Source organism: Thalassophryne amazonica, chromosome 3 (genome assembly GCF_902500255.1).
Source record: "Thalassophryne amazonica chromosome 3, fThaAma1.1, whole genome shotgun sequence".
NCBI lineage: Eukaryota > Metazoa > Chordata > Actinopteri > Batrachoidiformes > Batrachoididae > Thalassophryne > Thalassophryne amazonica.
Window position 1 is genome coordinate 81,990,543 of NC_047105.1, and position 25,766 is coordinate 82,016,308.

General features: G+C 41.1%; 1 protein-coding gene across 1 annotated transcript; it reads left to right on the forward strand.

The window, feature by feature from the left end:
- The first annotated feature begins 1,884 nt into the window (after positions 1-1,884).
- On the forward strand, positions 1,885-12,214 carry LOC117507165 (adenosine receptor A1-like). Its single transcript, XM_034166970.1, has 3 exons — positions 1,885-2,502; positions 11,089-11,383; positions 11,565-12,214. Exons 1-3 carry the CDS (start codon positions 2,156-2,158, stop codon positions 11,946-11,948), a joined length of 1,026 nt encoding a protein of 341 aa, XP_034022861.1. The 5' UTR covers positions 1,885-2,155; the 3' UTR covers positions 11,949-12,214.
- Positions 12,215-25,766: the final 13,552 nt, after the last annotated feature.

The following is a 25,766-nucleotide window of genomic DNA, read 5'->3' on the forward strand; positions in this document are numbered from 1 at the left end:
AGGGGTTAATTGAAGAATTACACAGGGGTCAAATTCAAAAATGCTCCAATCATATTGAAAACTGTACCACATTATTTGTCTGAACCTAAAGATTCCAAAAAGGTATAGTTTCAACTATCTATGACTAAATGTTCTGGAGTTATGGGGTAAAAACAGCAAGAATGGTGACAAATGTCAGTTTCAGTTTGTACAGGGGTCAAAAGTTAAAGTTGCTACAATTTTGGTAAAAAGTGATGCAAATTATTGGGTGAGTTAATAGGGTTTCAAAAGGAATAGTTTGCACCTTGTGTCATGCTTAGTTATCATGTTATGGGATAACATATGTCACATGAAAATTCAGTAAGGTATGTCTTCTATAATATATTCCAATTCTAAGGTAGAACTCTACTAGTGTATACTAAGGTATATCTAAATATCTAAAAAAATAAGAAGCGTAGAATAGAAGAGTAGAATAGAGTAGAGTAGAGCCACTTAGGTGCCTGGTCTTGAGAACCAGGGATGGTCGGTTGAAAAGCTTTTTTATCCCATGGGAACTCTCCCTACCCACCCAAGTGGCTCAAGAAAATGGACATCATGTATATAAGTGATATTTACACAATAAGGGTAATAAACAACACATACAAGAAATATAGTTACTACATAATATTATAGGTGTTAGCTTCTAAAACCTAAATATTCATACCGGAGAAGATTGTATTATACATATACCTAGTCTGTAGGCTAGTAGTAAAATTAAATTATAGCTAGTAGGCTAAGCAATAAATATGGTTATTTTATTATAGAAATAGAAGCTACGATGTAATATGTTTTAGGTATCTATCTAAAGTTCACCCTTACTAGGAAGACAAAATTCTATATGCTATCTAATGGAAACCCCAAACTTAGATACTATATGTAGATATCTATTAAAGAACCCATAAACTGAAGAATCATTAAAAATCTACACCATGTAAAATAAAAATGTAAATCACGAAAATAAGCTAACTATAGCTAGATGAGGTACCGTTAAATGAGCCATTAATAAGCCAACCGTACCTTGCTAGCCAACAAGGTTAAACAAAGCTGGTAACTAGCGTATAAAGTACAATAGTGTAGTTTAACCCTACAATAACGGTTTTAACATATAACAACAAATGTAAACAAAAGTGTGTATGTCATGTCATACAAACCACTGGATGTCGACATTGTTTGACCTTTAGAGACCAAGCACTCAACACAGTCAAAACTATTTGTTAATCCTATTAGCTCAACCAATAATTTGCACCACTTTTTACCAAAATTGGATTAACTTTAACTTTTGATCCCTGTACAAACTGAAACTGACCTTTGTCACCACCATTCTTTGGTGTTTTTACCCCATAACATTCAGTCATAGACAGTCCAGACTATACCTTTTTGGAATCTTTATGATCAGACAAATGTGAAAATTTGGACCCCTGTGTAATTCTTCAATTGACCCCTCCCTGGCCGCCTACTGAAAATTCAAGTGGCTACTCTGTTTTTTCAAAAGAGTAATGTCTAAGGAGTATTTGTGCTGAATTTGGTGCTTGTATCTGAAGGATTGTTTCAGGTATCTGTTGCGCATTTGCGTTTTATTCGGTCCCATTGTGCGTCAGGGTGAATATGAGTTAATGTTCTCCTAAAGTAGACTTTCAACAGGAGCCACGTGACTGAGATAAGGCTCTATAATAATAATAATAAAAAAAAATCTAAGATCTCTAGATATGACCTGCCAAAAGAAAAATGAAAGACAAACATTTGTCCAACTGGTGAACAAACAGTTTAATTCAAGAACAACACCGCGAGCGGCTGACTTTAAAATGACAGTTAGTACCCTTTAATTTCCAACGAAATTTGTCAGAACTGTTCATCCGCGCAGTGAGGGTGTGACTCATGCGCGTGGGTCGTCTTATGTCCGCCACGCGCGCCGCTGCCAGGAACGCTGTGGGAACCACGAGGACGCAGAGTCTGTAGCGCACATCTGCGATCCTCAAACAGCCTCCGAGCTGCTGACTCTACCTCCGCCTCACTCACATAAAAACATGCCAAACCTCACAAGTCAGAGCGTCTCACATGCTGCCCCGAAACTCCAGCAGGGAACTCCGGCTCCGTGCGTCTCCGCCGCTCAGCGCGCACCACCCCCGCGTCCGTGAAGATGTCCGCGGGTCCGCCGACCCCTCAAGAACTCTACAGCTACATCGGGATGGAGGTGGTGATCGCCGTGTCCTCGGTCGTCGGGAACATGATGGTGGTGTGGGCTGTGCGCATTAACCGCTCCCTGAGAGACACCACGTTCTGTTTCATCGTCTCTCTGGCCTTGGCTGACATTACGGTGGGGGCTCTGGTCATCCCTCTCGCCATCACGATCAGCATCGGACTCCAGACGCACTTCTACAGCTGCCTGCTGATTGCCTGCACCGTGCTGGTCCTGACGCAAAGTTCCATCCTGGCGCTGCTGGCCATCGCCATCGACCGCTATCTGAGAGTCAAAATCCCCATGAGGTAGGCCGAAGGTGAATTCACTTATACTTTTATCTGATTTTACAGCTGTCACTGTCCGCCCAGAAACAAGGACGCACATCAGCTGATAGTTTGTTTCTGATTTTATCTGAGATGTTCTAATTTCTTTTGTCGTCTCTTTGTTGGAAAGTGCAATAGTCTTTGATATAGTTTCTGGTTTTTACAGTCACTGCATTTTTTTACACTTGAATTTGTGTTCTTACAGAGATAAGCTTCTTAGATTTGTGCATTCTTCCACAAATCCCGAATAAGACTGTAAGATTATTATTTCCCAGAGTCACACAACCCAAAATACTTCAAAACTTGTAAATATCAAATTAAACAACATAAATGACCACATTTTCATTTAAAACTTATTTTTGGGTTTATGATTTATTGAGTATTATCCTGTTCTTGTTGTACTTATGGAATCATGCTTTGTGCTTTAAGTTTTTAAGGAATCATGGTGCTTTTCAGATGACATCTTTTCCAGGGATGTCCCTGCATTTGTGGTGAATTCAATGTAAAACATTCTGAACACATTACAAAGGCATAACTGTGGAAGAATAGGATACTGGTACGAGACTAGCCTACCTGCAGTCCTGAACTGCCCCCAGTAAAGAATGTGTGGGGAATTTTGAAATGAAAAATGCAACAGCACCAACACTGTAGGGGAAGCTGGGGAAGAGGATCAGAAATGTTGTTTTGTGGCAGCATAAACACATTATGCATGGGTTTAAGTCATTCTATTGTGGATTTAATAGAGAAAGTTACTGTTTATAAGGCTGTGTTATTTATGTCTCCCCGAGTGTAATTTACAGGTGTTTAACATCAGTTTTAAAATGTTTGATTCACTGTGTCCCGGACACAAATGCATGGGGCACAGTGAATCAACTTAGATTATAATGAAAAAACAAAACAAAACACATGATTATAAAGATTTCTTCAAAAATTATTAAATATATGCTGATGCATATACAAACTATAATCCAGCAAACCAGCTCTGTAATGTGTGAGTGTCTTATATAGTGATATAAGTCCTTTAGAAATGATTATAAATACAACTGTCATAATTTCTGTTCAAACGTGAAAACAGTTGTTTATATACATAAATTATAGAAATAATTCATGGAAAAATAAATGTACAAGCTTCAACAAGTAATATTTGTCATCCACTTGATACTGGGGCTTAGTAAATCACTTTCTAGACTGATTCACTGTGCCCCGATTCACTGTGCCCCGGGTGCATGTGACACACATGAATCATGTTATTAAATAGCTGATAGTCTGAAGAAGACATAACACATACTTATCATTTGGACGGGGTAGTCTTCTAACTAATAACAATTTTTGGGGCCACCTTTCCCCTGTTGTGAGAAATAAATACAAAGACACTGACATCCACAAAATTTACTTTTGATAGGAAAAAACTGACTTCACTTGCCACTTAGTTTTACCCTTAATGTAGCCAAAAACAAAACACTAATTCATGGGGGGCGGGGGGTGTCTTTATGCATAAAAATATGGCATAACTGCTAACTGCAAATATATATATAGTTTTGCAGATATAGCTACTGATTCACTGTGCCCCGGTTTCCCCTGCTGTTGCAAATTGTGTGCAGGAAGAATGGCACAAATATGGCACAAATGAACACCTGAAATGCCAAGTGATGAATGACTCAGTGGTGTCCTCTGAGTTAATGTAAGAATCAGAAGCACAGGGGAGGGTCACCACAGCTCAACAAGACACACAGCGGCTGGGTGGTCGGCTGGATACACGCAGCCCAGTCTCTCTTTTTGTGCCCTTGTCAAGAAAAGCACCAACTTTTTGTTACATGGTTTTATATTTTGCTATTTATAATCTTCCTCTTCTCCTAATTCTAACCATAACATAGCGTGTCTACCATCCCTAGACATTAACCATAACCACCCCAGACCCCCTTCACCCCATATTTCATGCCCCAGCCACGAAATGAATTCATGCCCCCATTACAAAAACCACTCCATTTTCATACCCCCCTCACGAACCCATAAATTAACGTACTTTTTGTAACCCAGTCTGCTGTAAAACTAGCTCGGCAGGATGTTTGGTGGCTTCGCAGATGCATGGCATCTCAGTGAGTGCAGTGCCGAGGCACACAGCATTACAGGAACGTAGTTTTACTACTTGAATAACAACAGTTAAAGTTGACTTACAGACGTGAAGCAATTTACTTTTGTTAATAGCTGGACATGTGCAGGCTGTTAAGATGAATATACTTCCTAATTTTTCAGCATCTTGGTTTTTTCACCTCTTTAGATCATACAATACCCTTATTTATCTGGGCTGGTAAGCATGCAAGAGTCAGCAGATCATTTTTTGATCCCATGGAGGGCTTGGCATGCCGAGTTTCCTTGGCTGCTATTGGGAGGATAACGCTGCTCTGGCTCACCTCAAATCACAGCAATTGGTGCCGGATTGAGGCCATGTCATGCTCCTCCTCTTCGCTCCAGGCCCTGGCCTCTCCTCCTCACATTTCCCATCTAATCCTCTTGTAATCAGCATGTTGAAAATTTGGGCACAAATTAGGCACCACCTCAGTTGGCTCACTCTCCCTCAGACCACTCCTACTTGTAGCAACCATCTATTTTGCTAGCTAAAACTGACCCTCGATTTCAGTCCTTTGAGAAAAATACCCTTCACTATTCGAAGGATATGTATGTGGATGAGGTATTCGCTAGTTTTGGACAATTGCATGCTCACTTTAAATCTGAAAAGCACAGATTTCCTTAGACATTTATAGTGATTTGACTTTGCAAGGACTCACTCTTCTTTATGTCTTCAAATCTCACCCCCCATGTGGTGTAGATTTAATCCTTAAAGCTGAGCCTTCATCCAAGGGACACATTTCCTTCTTTTATAAACTTTTTTCTTAATCATCTGACCCAATCATTAATAAAAATAATGGGCAACTGGGAGAATGAACTGCAGATTACCTTCTTGGATGACTTCTGGAAAAAGCCTTCCATGCTGTCAGTTCCTAGAATTCATTATAGTAAAGCTGGATTTGCTAAATTTGATCTCAGAAAACTAGATGAAGGATGTTGTAGATGTTCTGAGACCACTTGTGGGGTGATTAAGAAACGTTTTTTCTAATGTTTTAAAATATCTCTGAGTAAAATATCAGTAAAATAATCAAAACATAATTGGGGTATTCAGTGTCATACAACTGTTGTGATTTTTTTAAACAAAATGTAGTTGTCCCACACTATTGCCATAATTTCCACCACAACACTGTAATGTCCCTTTAAACAGTTTGTATGAAAGATTGTTTGGGTAGTTTCTATGGAGATAAACAGTGACATCAGAGCACATGTATATAGCGCCAAATCACAACAAACAGTTGCCCCAAGGCGCTTTATATTGTAAGGCAATGGTGTGGTGGAAATTACATTTACAAGGCCAATAGTGCCCGTAGTTATGTGACCCATATGTTTTGGTTGTGTCTGAAATTGTCCAACTACCGGCATACCTTTTTTAAAATTCAAAGACTTTGGATTTGAAAATCTGTTCCCCCCAGACGATATTAAAGTGTCGGTCACTCAACCGAGTGTTGTTGCCTTTACCTCCTTGTTTGCTCACCGGAGAATTTTACTTTTTTGGAAGTCACCCTGGCCACCTTCATTTAAGGCCTGGATGTATGATGTCTGAATGAATGAAATGAATGAATGAAAAGGCTATAATGTGTAAGCCATATTTAAGGTTTCTCTTGGAATGGTTGAGCTCCAATTAAATCTTCAAGATTTGTCTGTAAATGAAGATAATATGTGAAAATCATACATGATACTTCATATATGTCATCTGTCTTCTGGCCTGATTTAATAACATTATGATAATGTAGATTTTCAAATTGTAATTATTGTTTTCTCTGTTTATTGTCTGCATCATAACTCTCTGAAAAGGAGTTTCCACTTCAAGATACCTCATTTGGCAATAAGTTTGAAAGCCCCTGACAGAATGCATGACTGGGCAATGGGCTCATGGTGACTGGTTGATGGGTTGCGTAATTGGTTGAGCTGGCAAATAACAGATATTGTAACTTGCATGCACATTGCACTCTAATTACGATGACACCACACAACAAAAATGTAAACTTGAATGGCTCAGAGGAATGTAATTATTAGTTTACAGCTGTTTTCTAGTACCTATTCTTCTAATAGCTGGTGATGCACTGACACATATAGCAGCTGCAGTCAGATGCACAAGTATTTGGACACGGATGCACGCTTTGTAATTCTGCCTTTTGAAAACACCACAGTACAATTGAACTGAAACAAACAAGATGTGATTGTCACGTTGACTTTCAGCTTTAATTCAAAGCATTTACCAAAAAATATCACATTAACCATAAAGGAATTATAGCCAACCCTGCAATAGACTGGCATCCTGTCCAGGATGCACCCCGCCTCCAGCTCCAGCCTCCCAGTGACTCTTGATTGGAGTAAGCCATGTGGCACAGAGAATGATTTACATAAAAATATGTCATTTCAACTGCAATTTGCCAGAAGGTACATGGGACACTCAAGTTTACATTTAATCTCTCTATGTGTATGTGTGTTTGTTTGTGTGAGAATCGTTCTCTGTTACACTCTGCCATGAAGCTGTGACTGGTGGTGCAACAAAGTTGCACTGTGCACACTCTCTCCATTTACAGCCACAAAAGCTTATAAGTCTTTCAGAGTTGACGCATTTTCCATACCATCTCAATTTTTTCTGATTTTGGGTTGGTAAACAAAACTGGTTGCAAGCAACCCAGTCTCACAGATTGTCGTGATTCAGCAGCACGAAATATACATTAATCTATTTGATCCTCATATTGTCACAAAAAGTGCAAAATTTTTGTCATGGGAGCATGAATTTATTCTAATTCATTCCATGATTGCTGCACGTGATTAAAAGTGCAGCGGTGGGGGGGGTGGGGGGTGGTTATAGGTAGGGTTAGGGGAAGGAGTAGGGATATGGTTATGGTTAAAGTTAGGGTTGGGGGTAGGAGTAGGGTTAGTAATAGTGAGATAAAAAAAAAAAACCCGTCACGAAAATATGAATCATTTCATGGCGGGAGGACAAAAACAAAACAAAACATGAGACTGGGATGTTGCAAGAGTGCTGATTTTTATTTGCATTCATTCTTATGCTGTGTATAGGTTGTCCAGTCACCTGTGGTCTCTGAAAATGGAGGGACTGTGTATAAAAAAAACAGCTGTAATCCCAAAATGGTTAATGTGATAAACTCTTCTGAAATAGAGAGTTTACACCACAGTCACATCTTGATTGTTTCATTTGTAGGAACTGGAACAGAGAACCAGTTCCAGGTGAGAACTGGTTCCACATTTTTCAGTCTATTGAAATTGTATGCCTTAAATGTTACCAATGCTGCCATGTTTTTCCTGACAGTTCAGTGTTACAACATCTCATGTGCCATGATGACATCAGATGTGATGTTGTGACATCAAACTCTGTATCTAGCAACAAGGACAACTGCTGCACTGACACTGAAATCCTCTGTAGATCTACATTTTTCTGCACAGCAAACTGATCAGGAGTTGATAAGGGAATAAATAAAGAATTGGATTTATAATACGAATCAGTATATAAAATCACATCATTTCCAACTACACTGTGGTGGTGTACAGAAGCAAAATTATGACTTTTGTCACCATTCAAACACTTAAGGATCCAGCTCTAGATCCAAAACACAAGACAAAAATCACAAACCACCCAGTTAACATTTTAAAAGAGGATCACAATTACTGTCATGCTTTTCTGTGCAAGGTCTGAATTGTAACATTTCTCCTCAGGACTGGGTTAAATGTCACTGTGCTACTTCTACCCCACAGTGAAAATCAGAAAAAGTCTCAAGTTTGAGGGGAGTTGTTTCAGCACAATTGTGATCCGTTTTCATTAGACATCCATCACGGAACCATTTAGGGTTCACATACCAGTGAACTGCAGTGTACTTTTTCAAAGTAAAGTGATCATCAGAGTCAGAAATTGAGCCACCCCCCCCAATCACCCCCGAGACTCTGAAGGGACACGGCTTAACAACAGCAGATTGCTTTTTATAGCAGAAGTGGTTTGGGAAGCATGTTGTCTTGATAAGAGCGGTCGGACTCGGATATGAAAACCTTCCTGGCGTCATCTGTGCACGGTGCTGGTAGGTTGGATTTTCACCTGCATGACTACTAGGGCTGACATGCTATACGTTTGAAATTTTGGGATAAAAACAGGGATATAAGCCTTAAGAGGAAAACAAGTGTCATGGTTCCAACTTCCAGAGCTGTACAAGCAGCTATGTCAAGGGTTTGGACGATGCATTTCAAGATAAGAAAATCCAGTGACACACTTGACGTTGGATTTTACTGTTCATTTATCTTATGTTTTGTCGGTTGTGGTCTCACTCTGACTGAACCCTGTGTTTGCCTCATGCACAGGCAGGATTTCAATATGTGTGTTTGCGTTGGATTTAGGAAATGTTAAACAGGGAGCAGACATGATAAGGAAAGAACAACGCCTACCACGGAGAACAGGAAACATGAGCTCACGAGATTATTTACTCATTCTTTTGAGCTGTGACGAAGATCTTAAGCCCCAAAAATAAAGCCTGTCTTCATTAAAAAAGTACAACAGAAGTTTTTAATTTCCTTTTGTCAATAACGAACACCCAGCTCTTTCCATAGAAAAATGTATTGATAGATGAAAAACACTAAAGACAGTCCACAAAATTAAGTTAATACTCCGACTGTAGTCCCTGTGGACGATCAATCATCCAATCAATTGTCATTGAAAAGCCAAATGGTCCAAACTGGTAACATAGTAAAAAACATTTGAGTTTTAAACATACATTTTTACCTCCTGTCTTTTTCAGTCAGAATGATATTACAAATAAAAATAAATAAATTAAATAATTAAAAATAAATAAAGTCCATGCCCCCCACCTTCTCACTGCAGACCTTCTTCCCTCAGCACACCTCCCCCCAGACATCACAGCAGCAGCTCCATCCTCCATCTCCCTCACCTCAACACAACCTCCTCGATACATTTATGTGGACGAGGTCACAGAACAGCTGTGGAAGCTTCATCCCAGGAAAGCGTCAGGCCCAGACAAGATGTGCCCCTATACTACTGAAGCCCTGCACAACTGAACTGGGAGAACCGCTACAACGTATCTTCATCCTTAGCCTGCAGCTAGGGAGAGCGCCCACCCTCTGGAAGACATCATGCATTGCTCCAGTCCCAAAGAAAAACCGGCCCAGTGAGCTGAATGACTTCTGACCAGTGGCACTCACTTCACACCTGATGAAGATGTTGGAGCGGCTCTTCCTGGACTTCCTCAAACTCCAGGTGCAACACGCCCAGGACTGTCTGCAGTTTGCATATTGGGCAGCTGTTGGTGTGGAAGATGCCATCCTCTACCTACTACACCGAGTCCACTTGCACCTGGAAACAACACAGTGAAGTCTCTCTTCCCGGACTTCTCCAATGCCTTCAACACCATCCAGCCCCTTGTACTTCAGGACAAACTGAACAAGATGCGAGTGGACCCCTGCCTGGTCACTTGGATCTCTAGCTACCTCACCGACAGGCACCTCAGGGCACGGTGCTGGCCCCTCTTCTCTACACCCTGTACACCTCTGACTTCTGCTACAACTCTCCAGAAGTTCGTAGATGATACAGCCATTGTTGGATGCATCAGGGATGACAGACAGGAGGACTACAGGAGCCTATTGAAGGACTTTGCTGCCTGGTACCACACGAACCATCTACAGCTCAACACCTCGAAGACTAAGGAGCTTGTCATTGACTTTGGGAAGTCGGCTGCTTTTGAAGTATGATCAAGGTACAGATTTGAAAGTGTCACTCTGCAGTCATGTCCTACTGGTTTCTATGCATCCCTAGTCATAATCTACACCTAAATGAGTCATCCTGCCTTCTCTACAAATGGGCATTTTAGAAAACACATTTTGTAGAAATATGGCTCAGGCCTGCCCCATAAAATCTTAGATAAAACTTAGATAAAATAAATCTTAGATAAAACTTTGTTCTTTTCAAAAATATTTAGCTTGAAGTTGCTGGATAGTTCTGTGTTAAAGGCATTTGATGTTTTATTTTCAAAGACCTTTGAACACTCCAAGTATCTTCAGTTCTTTTGAATCGATGGGAGTCCCAGACATTTTCTAGGCTTTGCTCATATATTCCTGTCACTCTGAACAGCTTGTTTCTTCTTTACATTTGACTTACCTTGAGGTCACAGCAATAATTTAGTCAAAAATAAAATGACAGAAATGTAAGTTGTCATTCTTTTAGAGCAAAATAAAATGGGAAACTACATTAGCAGCCAGCATTAGAGAATACAAAAACAGTGTGTAATCAAAGCTGAACCAACACAGTGGCAGTGCTGCTAACTTCACAAAGGCCCTTAGAGCATTTTTGGATTGAAAAAAAATGTGCCTTTATTTTAGTTAACCTTTGGGATTGATGTCATAGAACACACCTAGTCTTTCCATGGACATGCTTTCCCTTTCATGCATATCTTTCTCCTTATGCCACAGCTACAAAAGGGTGGTGACCCCACGACGAGCTGGCATGGCTGTATTAGTATGTTGGCTGGTGTCCATCATAGTAGGCCTCACACCCATGTTGGGCTGGAATAACCTGCAGCATCTCCATGACAATGGTTCTTTGCCAACGGATGGCCTCTTGGTGACTTGCAAGTTTGAGACGGTCATCAGCATGAACTACATGGTCTACTTCAACTTCTTCGGCTGGGTGCTGCCTCCTCTGCTCTTCATGCTGGTCATCTACGCTGAGATTTTCTACATGATCCGCAAGCAGCTCAACAAGAAGGTGATGCTTTATTATCTATGGTAGAACGCAGTTGGGGTTTTTTTTTTCAAAATGCAACATTGTTTTGGTTGGATTAGAACTGAAGTGTTTTGGCTTAAGTAACAATATTGGGATAGTTCCTGTCTTAGCTGCTAAGTCTGCAATTCATATGCTGCTGATTTTCTTCTTTATGTTTCTGTAGGTGACAGCGAGCCACACAGACCCCAGACGTTACTTCGGTAAAGAACTCAAGTTAGCCAAGTCGCTTGCTCTCGTCCTCTTCCTCTTTGCAATCAGCTGGCTTCCTCTTCACATTCTCAACTGCATCACCCTTTTTTGCCCGGCCTGCGACAAACCAATGTACATCATGTACATTGCCATCCTGCTCAGTCATGGCAACTCAGCAGTCAACCCCATTGTTTATGCCTTTCGCATGAAGAAATTTCGCAGAGCATTCCGTAAAATTTGGAAACAGTATGTGCTTTGTCAGGATCAAGTTGCCCATCTTCCTCAAAGAGGGAGCCAGAGTGGACGAAATCATACCAGAAGACTGAGGCAGAATGATGATGATGACGATGACGTGTGATCTTTAGTGAGTAACTGGATTGTGCAATTGTTGACTTTCAGCCCAGTCCCAGTGTTACAAGGGAATGACTTATCATACTTGAAGAATCACTGGTCAAAGCAGTCCTAATGTTTCCGTAGAATGTCAGAGAGACTAAACAGTTGAGGCTTCACCATCTCAGATAAACCTGTCCGTCCTGCATTTTACGCTCCAAGATAACAGAAGGACAAATAAGCACCAAGACAAATTGAGCATCATAAATCACATTCGTTTTGGATTCATCATTCATTTATCTTCTACTGCTTAGTCCAATTAAGGGTCGCGGGGGGCTGGAGCCTATCCCAGCAGTCATAGGACGCGAGGTGGGGTACACCCAGGACAGGATGCCAGTCTGTCACAGGGTCACAATAGACAAACAAACACAGACACACCCACACACACCTACGGACAATTTTAAAGATTCCAATCCACCTAACCCACACGTCTTTGGATGTGGGAGGAAACCGGAGCACCCGGAGGAAACCCACGCAAACACGGGGAGAACATACAAACTCCACACAGAAACGGCCATGGGAATTTAACCCACGATCTTCTCGCTGTGAGGCAAGTGCCAACCACTAAGCCACCGTTCTGCCCCTCATTTTGGATTGTTAGTTTATATTATGATGTCATATGGGATAAGGGGCTACTCATCACACAACACCAACCTGTTGAACTTGAAGTGTATGTTCGGAATATATATACACACACACACACACACGGGGTACTCTCTGTGCAATAGTTGTATCAATTTGCTCTGAATTAATCCTCTTGAAGGACCTCAAACATCTAATTATGTGAACAGCATTACTCTGGGGTTTCATATTTAATTTCAGAAAAGACGGAGGCATAATGTGATGAGAAGGATCAGAACACATGATGTACGCTATAGATGGACCTGGACATGATGGATGCTGGGTACTGTGATCCTGTGGTGTTACAACACCAATGTATTTGTCATGGTGAAGCAGTAAGAGTTGTAGTATCTTGTGATATGCAATGAATGACGTGCTGTAAAATTTATATAGGCTAGAAAATGACCGAAATGGCAAATGTGATTAATTTATTTGCCGCTGCTCCTTCGGGACATGTGGGCAGGGACAACTCCAACAATCACATCTACTGTATATAAGTTACTGTGAATCTGAAGAATATCAGAGCTTTTGTGTACAATAATTTCTGTTTTATTTAAAGTTGTATCCATATACGAGTGTTTTAACAGCAACTGTTTGAAAATTTTCTACCTGACATTTTGTAAAGAAATGTTGTAGATATGCAAATGTAGCATCATAACAGATTTGGGATTGTAACAGCGACTGCTGATATGTTGCCCTTTAACTAAGCAGTGTTTATGAGAGAGGGGCATTCAGAACATGTACTGTATGTAACTGATGTGTGAATACATAACAGGAATTAATATATAATACTCAGCAACACGTCGTCTAACAGCTGTTGATTAAATGAGATGTTTTTCGAAGGTGACTGGGCAATCTAACTTCTGAGCATCACATTACTTTTCTGTGCCAGCTACAGATCCAGACAGAATATTAAGCACAGACAGCACATATGGCGAGGATTACTGTTCTGTTTGTGCATTAGCAGGTGAAAACATCCTCATCCACCAGACTGAGGCTCCACTTAAGATTTCCCCTTGAACAACATTAGGTTGTTTGTGAGCTCACATCCATCTCCCGAATCTAAGATTTTGTATGAATAAGTGAGGAGAAGATGAAGCTGTGAGACACCGGGGGTAAGGCAGGATGTGGCGTGGGAATTGTTCTGTTCAAGGTGAAACTGGAGGGTGGAAAGTGTGAGGAAGGAGGAGGTACTCAGCAGAATTCACATCTGTTTGAAGGTCATTTGATGCCCTTCCCATCAGCTCCACAGGCCTGTAGATATGGTATATGCGTGGTCTTAAAGGACCACACTGCTCAATTTGGTGTTAGAATCCAATGTAGTATATAACTGTTACACTTGTTACCTTACAGAAAACCATTTCTTAACACACATCATTTAAAATAAAATTTTAAAAAGTGACAGAAATGTTTTTTTCCTGCATTTTTTTTGTGTCACTGGTTTCAGTTCACACTGGAAAAAAAGAAGCATGACTTAAATATGTACATCGGTTGCATGTGACCAGTAAGTAAGACGCTTCGGCTGCTCCCTTGTTTCCACGCAGGGTCACCACAGCAGATCCAAGGTGGACCTGCATGTTGATTTGGCACAATTTTTACGCTGGATGCCCTTCCTGACTCAACGTCACATTATGGAGAAATGTGGCAGGAGTGGGGTTTGAATCGGGAACCTTCCGCACTGAAACCAAGCGCACGAACCACTTGGCCACCACCCCCTTGTACCTGACCAGAATCTGTCCATACAAATTTTTTTATGTTTTTAAAATAGAAACGTAGGATCATTGTTATTTGGACCCACACTGTCCAAACAGCATATTTTTCTTACATTTCTCAATAAGAAACATAAGATTATTTGGGCACAGTCTGGTCCTGTGCAACTGATGTACATATTTAAATCACATAAATCCCACACTTTTTCCAGATTAATCCTCTGACACGAGGTGGTCTGTCAATGGATGTGTGTTTACATGCACAGTGTGGATGCTCTAATGTGATCGCAGGCGTTGCATCACCGTCAGTGCGTCCCAGAGCCATATGAGTTACCGCACGCCCCTGAGATGCTCAGACCCGCCCACCTGATTGTTTTCATTTCTATATATCCCTATTTTTTGTGTCACTATAATCAGAATCAGAATTCTGATGATGATCAACCCAGTCAATCCAGTGATTTCATGATTTAATTTGGAAACAGTGCATATACAAGTTTTCTGTGTCAAAACAAGGGCCTGAAAATATAAAAATAATTTTGGGAGGGTACTGTGTTGAATCTGGACACTTGCACTATGAAGGTGATTGACTTTGTCGGGACACAATAGGGGACAAATATGAACTGAAAGAAAAATAATCAAATCTATCTCATTCAAAGAAAAAAAAACCTCTAATCTCATTCAGGAAAGCAAAATGTTTATACCGCCATGAAGGCTCAAAGTGCTTTAAAATTTTAAAAGAATTAATGTGATGCACAAGATGCAGAGGTTTTTAATGGGGGTGGGGGGGGGGTTGTGGAATGGGGGACAACTGAATTTCATTAAAGACATATAAGTAAAATATAAAATATTGACTGTTAAGCCTGCGTTGGTTGGTTTGGTGGCTCCCACCTGGGGCCCTGACAGCTGAAGGCTTGTAAAACACTACTTTTACCAGTCTTTGCAATATTCCAGATATGTATTGAAAATTCAGAAGTAAAAATTGTATGTGTAGCTTCCAGTCGAAATCAGTTAGCCCGGACTGATGGTTTAAGGGTTTTATTGATTTTTTGCCGTTCTCAAACCAACGTAAGAGCTATGAAAAAGGGGCAAAGAAATAAAACAATACATTAGAACACAGACTACTTATGGGTTTTAACTTAATATTCTACTCTTTACTAAAGACATAACATGCTTATTTACAACATATTCCTCGATAAATTTACCGTACCTTGTAGCCACTTTCGACTGAAACTAAACTTTCTCTCCCCGTTTGAGCTCCATCACGTTTCTCCTTGCGTTTGCTCACCCTCGTTTTTTACTTTGTCAAGTTACCTTCTGACACTGTCCTTTTCGATACACTTCCGGGTTGAAAGGAAGTACAAAAATAAAAGCACAATAAAACATCTAATGGAAATAAATTTTACCCTTGGGTCATCACACTCCCACCAAATAATTTGGTGTTTTAACACACTTTAACTTAACACACAAATTATTTCCTTACATGAAATGACCCTTTTACAGAAAATTATGAACTTATAAACCTTCCTGCGTTTTATATTGAACTTTATCTCTAACAAGCTTCTAATAGCAGAATCAACTTGTGAACTGGGCGTTCTACCACAGATACCTTACTCACGCGTTCACCTCTTTTGCTCAGATTTTATCTCCAAGCAATACCTTCACCCGTCTTACGAGCCCATCTTTGTCTGTTACAGTTTCTGAGACTTTTCTGAGCCTCCACCTAGATCGTGGTTGTGTTTCGTCCATGTCCATTATTATATCACCTACTTGAATGTTTCTCTTAGGCTTGTGCCATCGTTGTCTGACCATGATGTTGTGGAGGTACTCCTTCCTCCAACAGCTCCAGAACTGCTCTGCCAGATACTGCACTTGGCGCCATCTCTTTTGTCCATACAGGTTCTCCCGAACAAACCTTCCAGGGGGGGTAAAGCGATGGTAGCCTTCATGGTGATGAGGTGATTAGGAGTCAGTGGTTCTAAACTGTTCGGATCGTTGAGGTTGTCTGTTTTGAGTGGGCGGCTGTTTACGATCGCTGCTGCCTCGTACAAAAAGGTCCTTAAGGAAGTGTCATTGAGTCGACTAGGCGAGAGGCTGAGTGTATAGTTCAGAATATTTCTCACAGTCCTTATCTGTCGCTCCCACACTCCACCAGCATGGCTTGCATGAGGTGCATTGAAGACAAAATCGCATTGCTTTTCTGTGAGGAAAGTTACTAGTCTCTCAGCATCACCTTCCTGTAGAGCTGCATTCAATTCATTTTTGGTGCCTACAAAATTGGTACCGTGGTCACATTTAATCTGTTTGACCGAGCCCCGTAATGCGATAAAGCATCGCAGTCCATTGATAAATGCATCAGTTGTAAGATCATCCAACATCTCAACATGAATGGCACGAGAATAGAAACATGTGAAGAGGAGACCATATCTTTTGTGTTCTTTCCATCCTTGTTTTATCAGAAATGGACCAAAAACATCCATGCCGCAGTAGGTAAAGGTAATTCTTTCCACTGGGAGATTACTCATTTTCTGACATTCCACAGGTCTCCTAAGTCTACGACAAAACACACACTGGCGAACATAGGATGCAACTGCTTGACCCAGTCTGGGAATCCAGTAGCCATTGGATCGGATTTCATTCATTGTCATACCTTTGCCTTGATGATTAACCCTTTCATGGCAATGTGCAATTATCAGTTTTGCGACATGATGTTCTCGAGGAATGACAGTTGGGTGTTTGAAAAAGCTTGAAAGGGATGAGTGGTGCAGTCATTCTCCCACCTTGAGCACAGCATCTCTGTCCAAAAACATGTCAAGAGGGTGCAGTTTGTTGTTACTCGGTAATGGTCTACCTTTGCTTAGTAACTTTATTTCTTCCCGATATGCTTGTCTTTGGAGAGCTTTGATGATTACAAGCTCTGCCTTTTGTCGTTCACTTACAGTAGAGTGTGCCTTTGATTTATCCTTCAGCAGACGGCGTCTGAGATGTGCTACAGCACTGATGGCATGAGACCAGGATGAAAACTTTACCAGTCGATCAGCAAGACTCACATGTTCGGTTGTTTGTGTGTGTAATATTTGCACCTTCCTCACTTCTGGATCTCCGATTGGAAATTCAATACTCTCCTTTGTGGGGTGGTGTATTTCCCTTTCCCACAGGAATTTATGACCTGTGAACCAGTCAGATGACAGTAGTTCATCCATTGTTGTTCCCCTGGATGCCTTGTCTGCAGAGTTTTCACAGGTGGGAACATAAAACCACTGTTGTGGGATTGTACTATTGCGAATCTTCTGTACTCTATTCGCGACAAAGGTGTGGAAGCGTCTTGTTTCGTTATTTATGTATCCTAGGATGACCTTTGAATCTGTCCAAAAGAACTCTTCCACATTGTCATACAGTAGTTCTTCTCTGAGCAGGCTACTCACTGTGACTGAGACTGCTGCTGCAGTGAGTTCCAACCTTGGGATGGTGGTGACCTTTGTGGGAGAGACACGAGCCTTTCCCATGACAAAAGCACAGTGAACATCTCTGTCACTGTTTATCAGTCTTAGATATGAACATTGTCCGTATCCAGTGGTGCTTGCATCTGAGAAATGATGCAGTTCCCTTTTCACCACTTCTCCAAAGCCATCAGGCACATAACATCTAGCTATCTGCAATTTCTCTAGTTTGATGAGATCTTTTCTCCAACACTCCCACCGTGGCCTTAGATGTTCAGGCAGTGGGTCATCCCATCTAGTACCTTGACGACACATCTCCTGCAGGATTTTTTTGCCATTGAGAAGGTAGGGGGCGACAAATCCCAAAGGATCATATATAGATGCTACAGTTGACAACATCCCACGCCGTGTAGGAGGTTGTTCTCTTGGCACAAAGTTGAATGTGAAGCAGTCTCTTTCTATGCTCCAGTGAATACCCAGTGCTCTCTCTGTTGTTTCAGAGAAAGCAAGGTCCTTTGTTTTGATGTCCTTTGCATGTTCTGATGCTGGTATGCTGTTTAGAAGTGCATAGCTGTTCGATACAAACTTGTGTAGCCGCAGACCACCCTTTGCACAAATTTCACGAGCCTCTTGTGCCAGCCGTATACCATCTTCTACGGTCTTTGCACTTGTTACTCCATCATCCACATAAAAGTCTGGCTATGAACTGAGAACCTAGTGGGAACGCAAGACTGTTCTCATTGGCTAGGTGTTTTAGCCCATAATTTGCACACCCTGGGGAGGAGACGGCGCCAAACAGATGTACTGTCATCCTGTACGCTTGTGGCTGTGTGCTTGTATCTCCATTTTTCCACCACAAGAAGCGGAGGTAGTTGCGATCATTCTCTTGGACTTGAAACTGGTGAAACATTTTCTCTATGTCGCACATTAGAGCTATTTGATGCTGCCGGAAGCGTAGAAGAACACCTGTCATATTGTTGATCATGTCTGGTCCAGTCAGGAGTTGCTCATTGAGACTGGTTTCTTTATGCTTGGCTGAACAGTCAAAAACCACACGCAGCTTATCAGGTTTCTTTGGGTGATAAATGCCATGATGTGGTATATACCACGTTTCACCAGGAAATGCATCATCTTGAGCTTCCTCGGCATCACCTCTTTGAATGATGTCATTCATGTACTTGATATAATCTTCCTTGTATGTCTCGTCTCGGGCAAATTTCCTCTTGAGTTGGTTAAGTCGGACCTCTGCGAGCTGTCTGTTATCAGGCATCTGTGGTCTTTCCTTAAAGGGGAGTGGCATTTTGTAATGACCTTGTTCAGTCTTCCTTATGCCCTTTTTGAGTTTGTCGAGGAAGATGAGATCCTCTTGTGACACTGTTCGGTCATTTTTGCTGACCTCTTTGAAGTCACTTTCCAATGCACGAATTGCATCCATGGGAGTTACTGAAGGGATCTCTTTTACAGTGACACGGTGACAGAGGCTGCTTGTCATATCAGTCTCAAGACAAGGTTCTGAGCTGCCAACTATACTCCATCCTAAGTCTGTCTGCACAGCATAAGGCTCATCATTTTGGCCTAGTATCACTTGTCTTGGTGCTAAGGCTCGGGGACAGTTATAACCAATCAAGAGAGCTACTTCACAACTGAGGAGTGGTGGGACTTCGATAATTGGTGATAAATGACTCCAGCGTTTGGCTGTTTCATGAGTTGGTATGTGATTGCGGTTTGCCGGAATACAGTCCTTCGTGTATGCAGGAGGGAGCTGGATAACTGTTGCAGAGCTGTAGCCCCTGACACGGAGACCACACACCTTTCCACTGCTTACAACTGTATTCTTTCCCATCATGGTAGTTAATTTTAGTTTCACTGGATAAACATCTGTTTGCAGTTCATGGCTCACATCCTGATCAATGAAGGCGGTGTCACTTTGTGTGTCCAGTAGTGCATAGACAAGCTTTTCCTTGCAAGGATTTGCAGTTGATGACACCCACACTGGAACTATCATTGAGGTGTTGACAGATTGTCCTTCTCTGGCGATGTTAAGTGACATGGCGGTTGTTGTCTCTGGTGTGTCAATTTGTGCTGCACTTTCAATATTCATATGCCTTTCTCTTTTCAGATCACTACTGTAATTTACATCATGAAGGCAGCTTGGATGCCTTTTTGCACATATGTCACAAGTAAGGCGGTATTTACAGTCCTTCACACCGTGACCTGGTTTCAAACAGCCATAGCACAATTTATTGTCCTTGACAAATGACCTTTGATTTTTCAGAGGCATTTTCATGAGGTTTGGGCACTTGTGGAGTTGATGTGTGTCTTGGCACAACATGCATGGAGATCCCGTGCGTGTTTTATGAGTACATTGTTCATCTCTTTGTACAGTCATTTTTGTATTGAATACACTGGCCTTGTTTCTTTTATTGTCTTTTGGATTACCTTTGTCGCCTGTTGTCTCCAGAGAACGGAGTGCATGAATAGAGGTGACTGGGTTACAGGCAACTTCCGCTTCTTCTGAAATAAATGCAGCAAAATCATTGAAGCGGGGAAACTCTTTACCTTCCATCAGGGCCTTTGTAACATGGCGATTCCACCTGGCAGCTAACCAGTCTGGCAGTTTCTGTGTGAGCCTTTGGTTTTCTTCACAGTCGTTTAATATTTCCAGGCCCTTTACATGAGGTATAGCAAGCATGCACGCATTTGTGAAATCTGAAAAGCATCTTAGCCCTTCAGTGTCTTTAGACTGTATTTTTGGCCAACCTGATAGCCTCTCTCTGAATGCTCTTTGAATAACGAATGTCTGGCCATACCGCTGGTTAAGCTTTTCCCAGGCATCTTTCAAAGATGATTTTCATAATGTCATGAGTTACTGCTTCACAAGCGTCAATTTTTCTCCGTAATTCTGCTGGTGGTGCCACATGGCTCCTTATTTCAGAGTACAGTTTCATGATGTCATCTTTACCCTTTTCTAATATGTCTGCGAGTGATGACAGAATTATTTCACTTAGGTCTGATTTTAATTTTTTCCTTGCTGCACGTGCTTCCATTTTCCACTGTTCATATAAGTACAAAAGTCTTTTTTCTTTTATTTAATTCTTCCTTTTGATAAGCAAGCATCCTTTCAGTTGGTGTTTTTATTCTTTCAGAGCGACGTGGCACATCAGGCATGTCCTGGCCTATACTCTCTGAATAAGCCACCAGATTTTCTTGCCATTTAATTGTTGCTTGCATGACTTCCACTGTGTTCTCACTTTCATTTTGAAGAGAAACTTTAAAATTCTCAGTTCCCTTTTGTAGACACGGGGTCTGCCCGTTAATGTCCTGTGAGTTCTCCATGTTTAATTCAGATGTTCGCTCCGTTGTCCTTTCAATTTTCCGACCAACTGCTGCCACCTGCTGTCCGTCTTGGGTACACACCGTTGAACCTCGAGACCACGTTGAGGAATATGGCGGAAAGTGGCTACAAGCTCTTACTGTAGCTTCCAGTCGAAATCAGTTAGCCCGGACTGATGGTTTAGGGGTTTTATTGATTTTTTGCCGTTCTCAAACCAATGTAAGAGCTATGAAAAAGGGGCAAAGAAATAAAACAATACATTAGAACACAGACTACTTATGGGTTTTAACTTAATATTCTACTCTTTACTAAAGACATAACATGCTTATTTACAACATATTCCTCGATAAATTTACCGTACCTTGTAGCCACTTTCGACTGAAACTAAACTTTCTCTCCCCGTTTGAGCTCCATCACGTTTCTCCTTGCGTTTGCTCACCCTCCTCGTTTTTTACCTTGTGTCAAGTTACCTTCCGACACTGTCCTTTTCGATACACTTCCGGGTTGAAAGGAAGTACAAAAATAAAAGCACAATAAAACATCTAATGGAAATAAATTTTACCCTTGGGTCATCACAGTATGTTAGATATTGTTGGTACTTTTAATCAGAATCAAGCAACAGTAATGTGAACATGAGCACTTCCATTAATCTGTAATTATGAATGAATATCTAAATATAATTATCAGTAGGTGGAGAAAACATAATATAGGCTCATGTGCTACCTTTTGGAAGTTGAAACCAGTGCTGTTGGTAGTTATTGAAATGTTTGTTAATTCATTTACATCAAACACAAGGTAGGAATAATGGCTGAATAATGGGGTTGGTAAGGTTTGAACTTGTGTGAAGCCCCTTGAGGCAGCTTTTTTTGTGATTTGGCAATATAAATGAAATAAATTGAATAGAAAATTAGAAGCAGGTCAGTGTTGATGTAAATCTCACTTGACTTCAGACAGTGACACTGATGTTCCAGCAGCTTCCACTTCATAGCTGACCTGCGCCCTGGTGATTCCTGACCATCTGAACCAACTTCCGCTCAGCTGAGGGTGAGTTTGGGTTTTTGTCAAGAAAGTGGCCAATAATTTAAACTTGCATTGTTTGAAATGATGATCTTATATATTATAGGTATATAGAAATGACTCCAAAAGACATTACAGACTTGTGTAAATCTATGATCTTCTTAGTTCTGCACTGAGCCCGCTGGACTTTCCCAATGTACTGTGAGTTGGTAAATTCAGTGAGATCTGTCAAACACAAAGAAGTTACCAGCCACAGTTAGTCATGATCACTGACAGGGTGTTTAGACACATTCGCAAGTTAACAGACAATTTGCATGTGTCAGCACCACTGAACTAATGAAGTGGCTGCATCTATATTTTTGACTGTCCAACCCCAATTCCAGTGATATATTTGCTCATTTTGAAATGGATGCCTGCAACACATTTTTAAAAAAAAGCTGGGACAGTGGTATACGAGGTCTGTTAGAAAAGTATCCGACATTATTTTTTTTCAAAACCATATGGATTTGAATCACGTGTGATTACATCAGACATGCTTGAACCCTCGTGGGCATGCAAGAGTTTTTTCACGCCTGTCGGTTACGTCATTCGCCTGTGAGCAGTCTTTGAGTGAGGAGTCGCCCATCGATTTTTCATTGTTTAGGAGACTGCTGCTTTGTTTGATAAAAAATTCTTTCAAAAGCTGTAAGGCACAACTGAGTGGACACCATTCGATAAATTCAGCTGGTTTTCGGTAAAAATTTTAACGGCTGATGAGAGATTTTGGTCTGGTAGTGTCGCTTTAAGGACGGCCCACGGCGCCTGACGGCGATTTGCGCTTCGAGGCGGCAGCGTCTCGCCGTTTCAAGTTGAAAACTTCCACATTTCAGGCTCTGTTGACCCAGGAAGTCATCAGAGAACTTTCAGAAGAAGTCGGCATGAGGAGTTTATTCGGACATTCCATTGTTAACGGACATTTTGTAATGAAAGAACGTGCGGGCAGAGTCGCATGTCGGGCCGGACCCGACCGCGGGGGGTCGCGACAGGAAAAACACCTCCGTTGGAAACCTTAACGGGCAAGTTGGAACATGCCCAAGCTGTTAAACAATTTCTCAGTTACTCACTTGTTGAAAGCCATCAAAAGCCGCCTGAATTTTACAAATGGTTTTCAACACGGAGGTGTTTTTCCTGTCGCGGCGCACACAGATTCGCCGAGTCGTCACGGAAACGACTCGGCGAATATGCGCGCACGTCTTTCATTACAAAATGTCCTTAAACAGTGGAATGTCCGCATAAAGTCCTCATGCCGGCCTCTTCTGAATCTTCTCTGTTCTCTCACGACGTCCTGGGTGAATTAAGTCTTAAACTAGGATGTTTTCAGCTCGAAACAGCCCGACGACGGCGCCTGGAAGCACTGTGCGACGTCCCGCTCCGTGGGAAGTCCTTACAGCGACAGAAACACCCCATAATCTCTCATCAGCCGTAAACTTTTCACCGAAAACCAGCTAAATTTCTCGAATAGTGTCCACTCGGATATTCCTCACAGGTCCAGAAAAAATTTTGATAAAGCAACGCGCGTCGTCTCGAGCAGCGTGTGAAACAAAGGAATTCAGCCGAGAGGGCGGGACCACATCTCACTCAAGGCCTGCCCACAGGGAAATGATGTCACCGACACACGTGAAAAAACTCACGCATGCGCATGAGGGTTCAAGCATGATTGGTGTAATCGCACGTCATTCAAATCCATATAGTTAAAAAAAAATAATAATAAAAGTACACCTCGTATTTACCACTGTGTTACATCACCTTTCTGTCTAAGAACACTCAATAAGCGTTTGGGAACTGAGGACACTAATTGTTGAAGCTTTGTGGGTGGAATTCTTTCCCATTCTTGCAAGGGCGTAGGTTTAGTCTCAGCTTTGGTAGGGACAATACCCCCCCGGCCCCCTGCCCACCACCACCACCCCCTAACCCACTCATACCATTAGACGCACAAGTACAGCATAATACATAACATATGATGACATAATGCTGAATAATTTAACACTTTATTTACATTATTAAGTGTGTAGGCAAACAAACAAATAGCTTAAATAACAAAATTGCACCCAAAATCACTAATCTATTCTATAGGCCTACACCTGAGAGAACAAGACAACAAAAAAATACTTGTGGAGCTAACAAAAAAAAAAAAAAAAGTTTTTGCAACCAAGATGTATAATCTATTCTCTTCATCAATAATGCAGTTGTAGGTATCTTGCCAAAAAAAAAAAAAAAAAAAAAGATTTCCAATGATATATATGGTGTATTACGGTAAACGTAAGCCTGTGATGTCATAACGCAAAGGAAAAAGACGGAAGTTTCACACTAGTGCGCTACGGAAGCGTATTGCATTCACTGGATAAAAAAAAATTTGACCACTGATCTCGTAATTACAAGAAAAGATCTCATTATGAGATCTTTTCTCATAATTACGAGAAAAGATCTCATAATTACGAGATCCTGATGTCGTAACAGGATCTCGTAATTATGAGATCTTTTCTCGTAATTATGAGATCAGGAAAGGTGCCACATTGACCACTGCTTGGCTCAGAACCACGTACTGTACATCCACCGAGAGGTAAATTCATTTCTGTGTATGGGTAAATTAACAGCTCGGTTTATTTACAACTGTGGTTTTGTTACGTTTTGCTGTACGTGACGTCATGGCAACGTAAACGCTGACAGACGTGATTGAGTTGTTGTTAAGCGAGCGTACAGGTAGCATAGCTAACAAGGAGACCACAACATTGTTAATGAAGCAACAAAACGTATGTATTTACAGGAAAACAAGGACATGGCAGAGCAAACGTCCCATTACCACCATAAGAATGGTTTATGGGATTTTCTTCGAAAGCGAGGTGTTGCAGAGGAAACCATTGATCGAATGCAACAAGACAAGGTAAGGTTGATTCCACTTTCAAGCCTGATAAAATTCCCAAAGGAATGATTATATTGCAGAGCTGCATACTTTTTATGCATTCTCAGATGTACAGTTTAAGTTATTGCGCATTTTTTAGGCTTATTCATCGCAATTATTCAATGAACGCTTATTGAGATTTTCACACAGAATTAAACTCCTTGTACATGGAAGTTTACTTTCACTCACGGATTTCACTTGTTGATTTAGTAATATACACCATGTGGTGCAAATTACACATTCTTATCGCGCAATATGCACCTCATGGGGCATATTGCGCATCCATATCTCGCAATTAATAAAGTCCAGGCACAAGGACTTCAGCTCTGTGTTGATTGAATAATGCACAGGAATGTGCTGAATCTCCCGCTGAATGCATGAGCGTTAAGTCATTTGTCTTTGTATTTTACTGTTGATTCATTTATAATCTAGATTTGACCAATCTTTGCCACCTATTATGTATTTGTTTTATGTAAGGACCACAATGGAAATAAGTCAACCTTTTGTGTTATCCTTGAAATTCCATTATAAATGTATTATATGTGCATATGTTTCAACACATTGTATTTTATTATACATCTTATGTGGATTTTTTTTTAAATCAATCAATCAAAAAAAAGAGTTGACAAGTATGCATTTATGGTTCTGATGCAATTTGACAGGGTTCTGGTCCAAACAAACATGTCAAGTCTGATTTTCGATCAAGCCATCTCTGGCCTGGAACAGAAGA

What these genes read in the sequence shown, in the direction of transcription:
- LOC117507165 (XM_034166970.1), top strand. Translation starts at nt 2,156, where the DNA reads ATGTCCGCGGGTCCGCCGACCCCTCAAGAACTCTACAGCTACATCGGG. An exon ending in AGAGTCAAAATCCCCATGAG is followed by an intron (nt 2,503 to 11,088) that starts GTAGGCCGAAGG and finishes CTTATGCCACAG; the next exon opens with CTACAAAAGGGTGGTGACCC. An exon ending in GCAAGCAGCTCAACAAGAAG is followed by an intron (nt 11,384 to 11,564) that starts GTGATGCTTTAT and finishes ATGTTTCTGTAG; the next exon opens with GTGACAGCGAGCCACACAGA.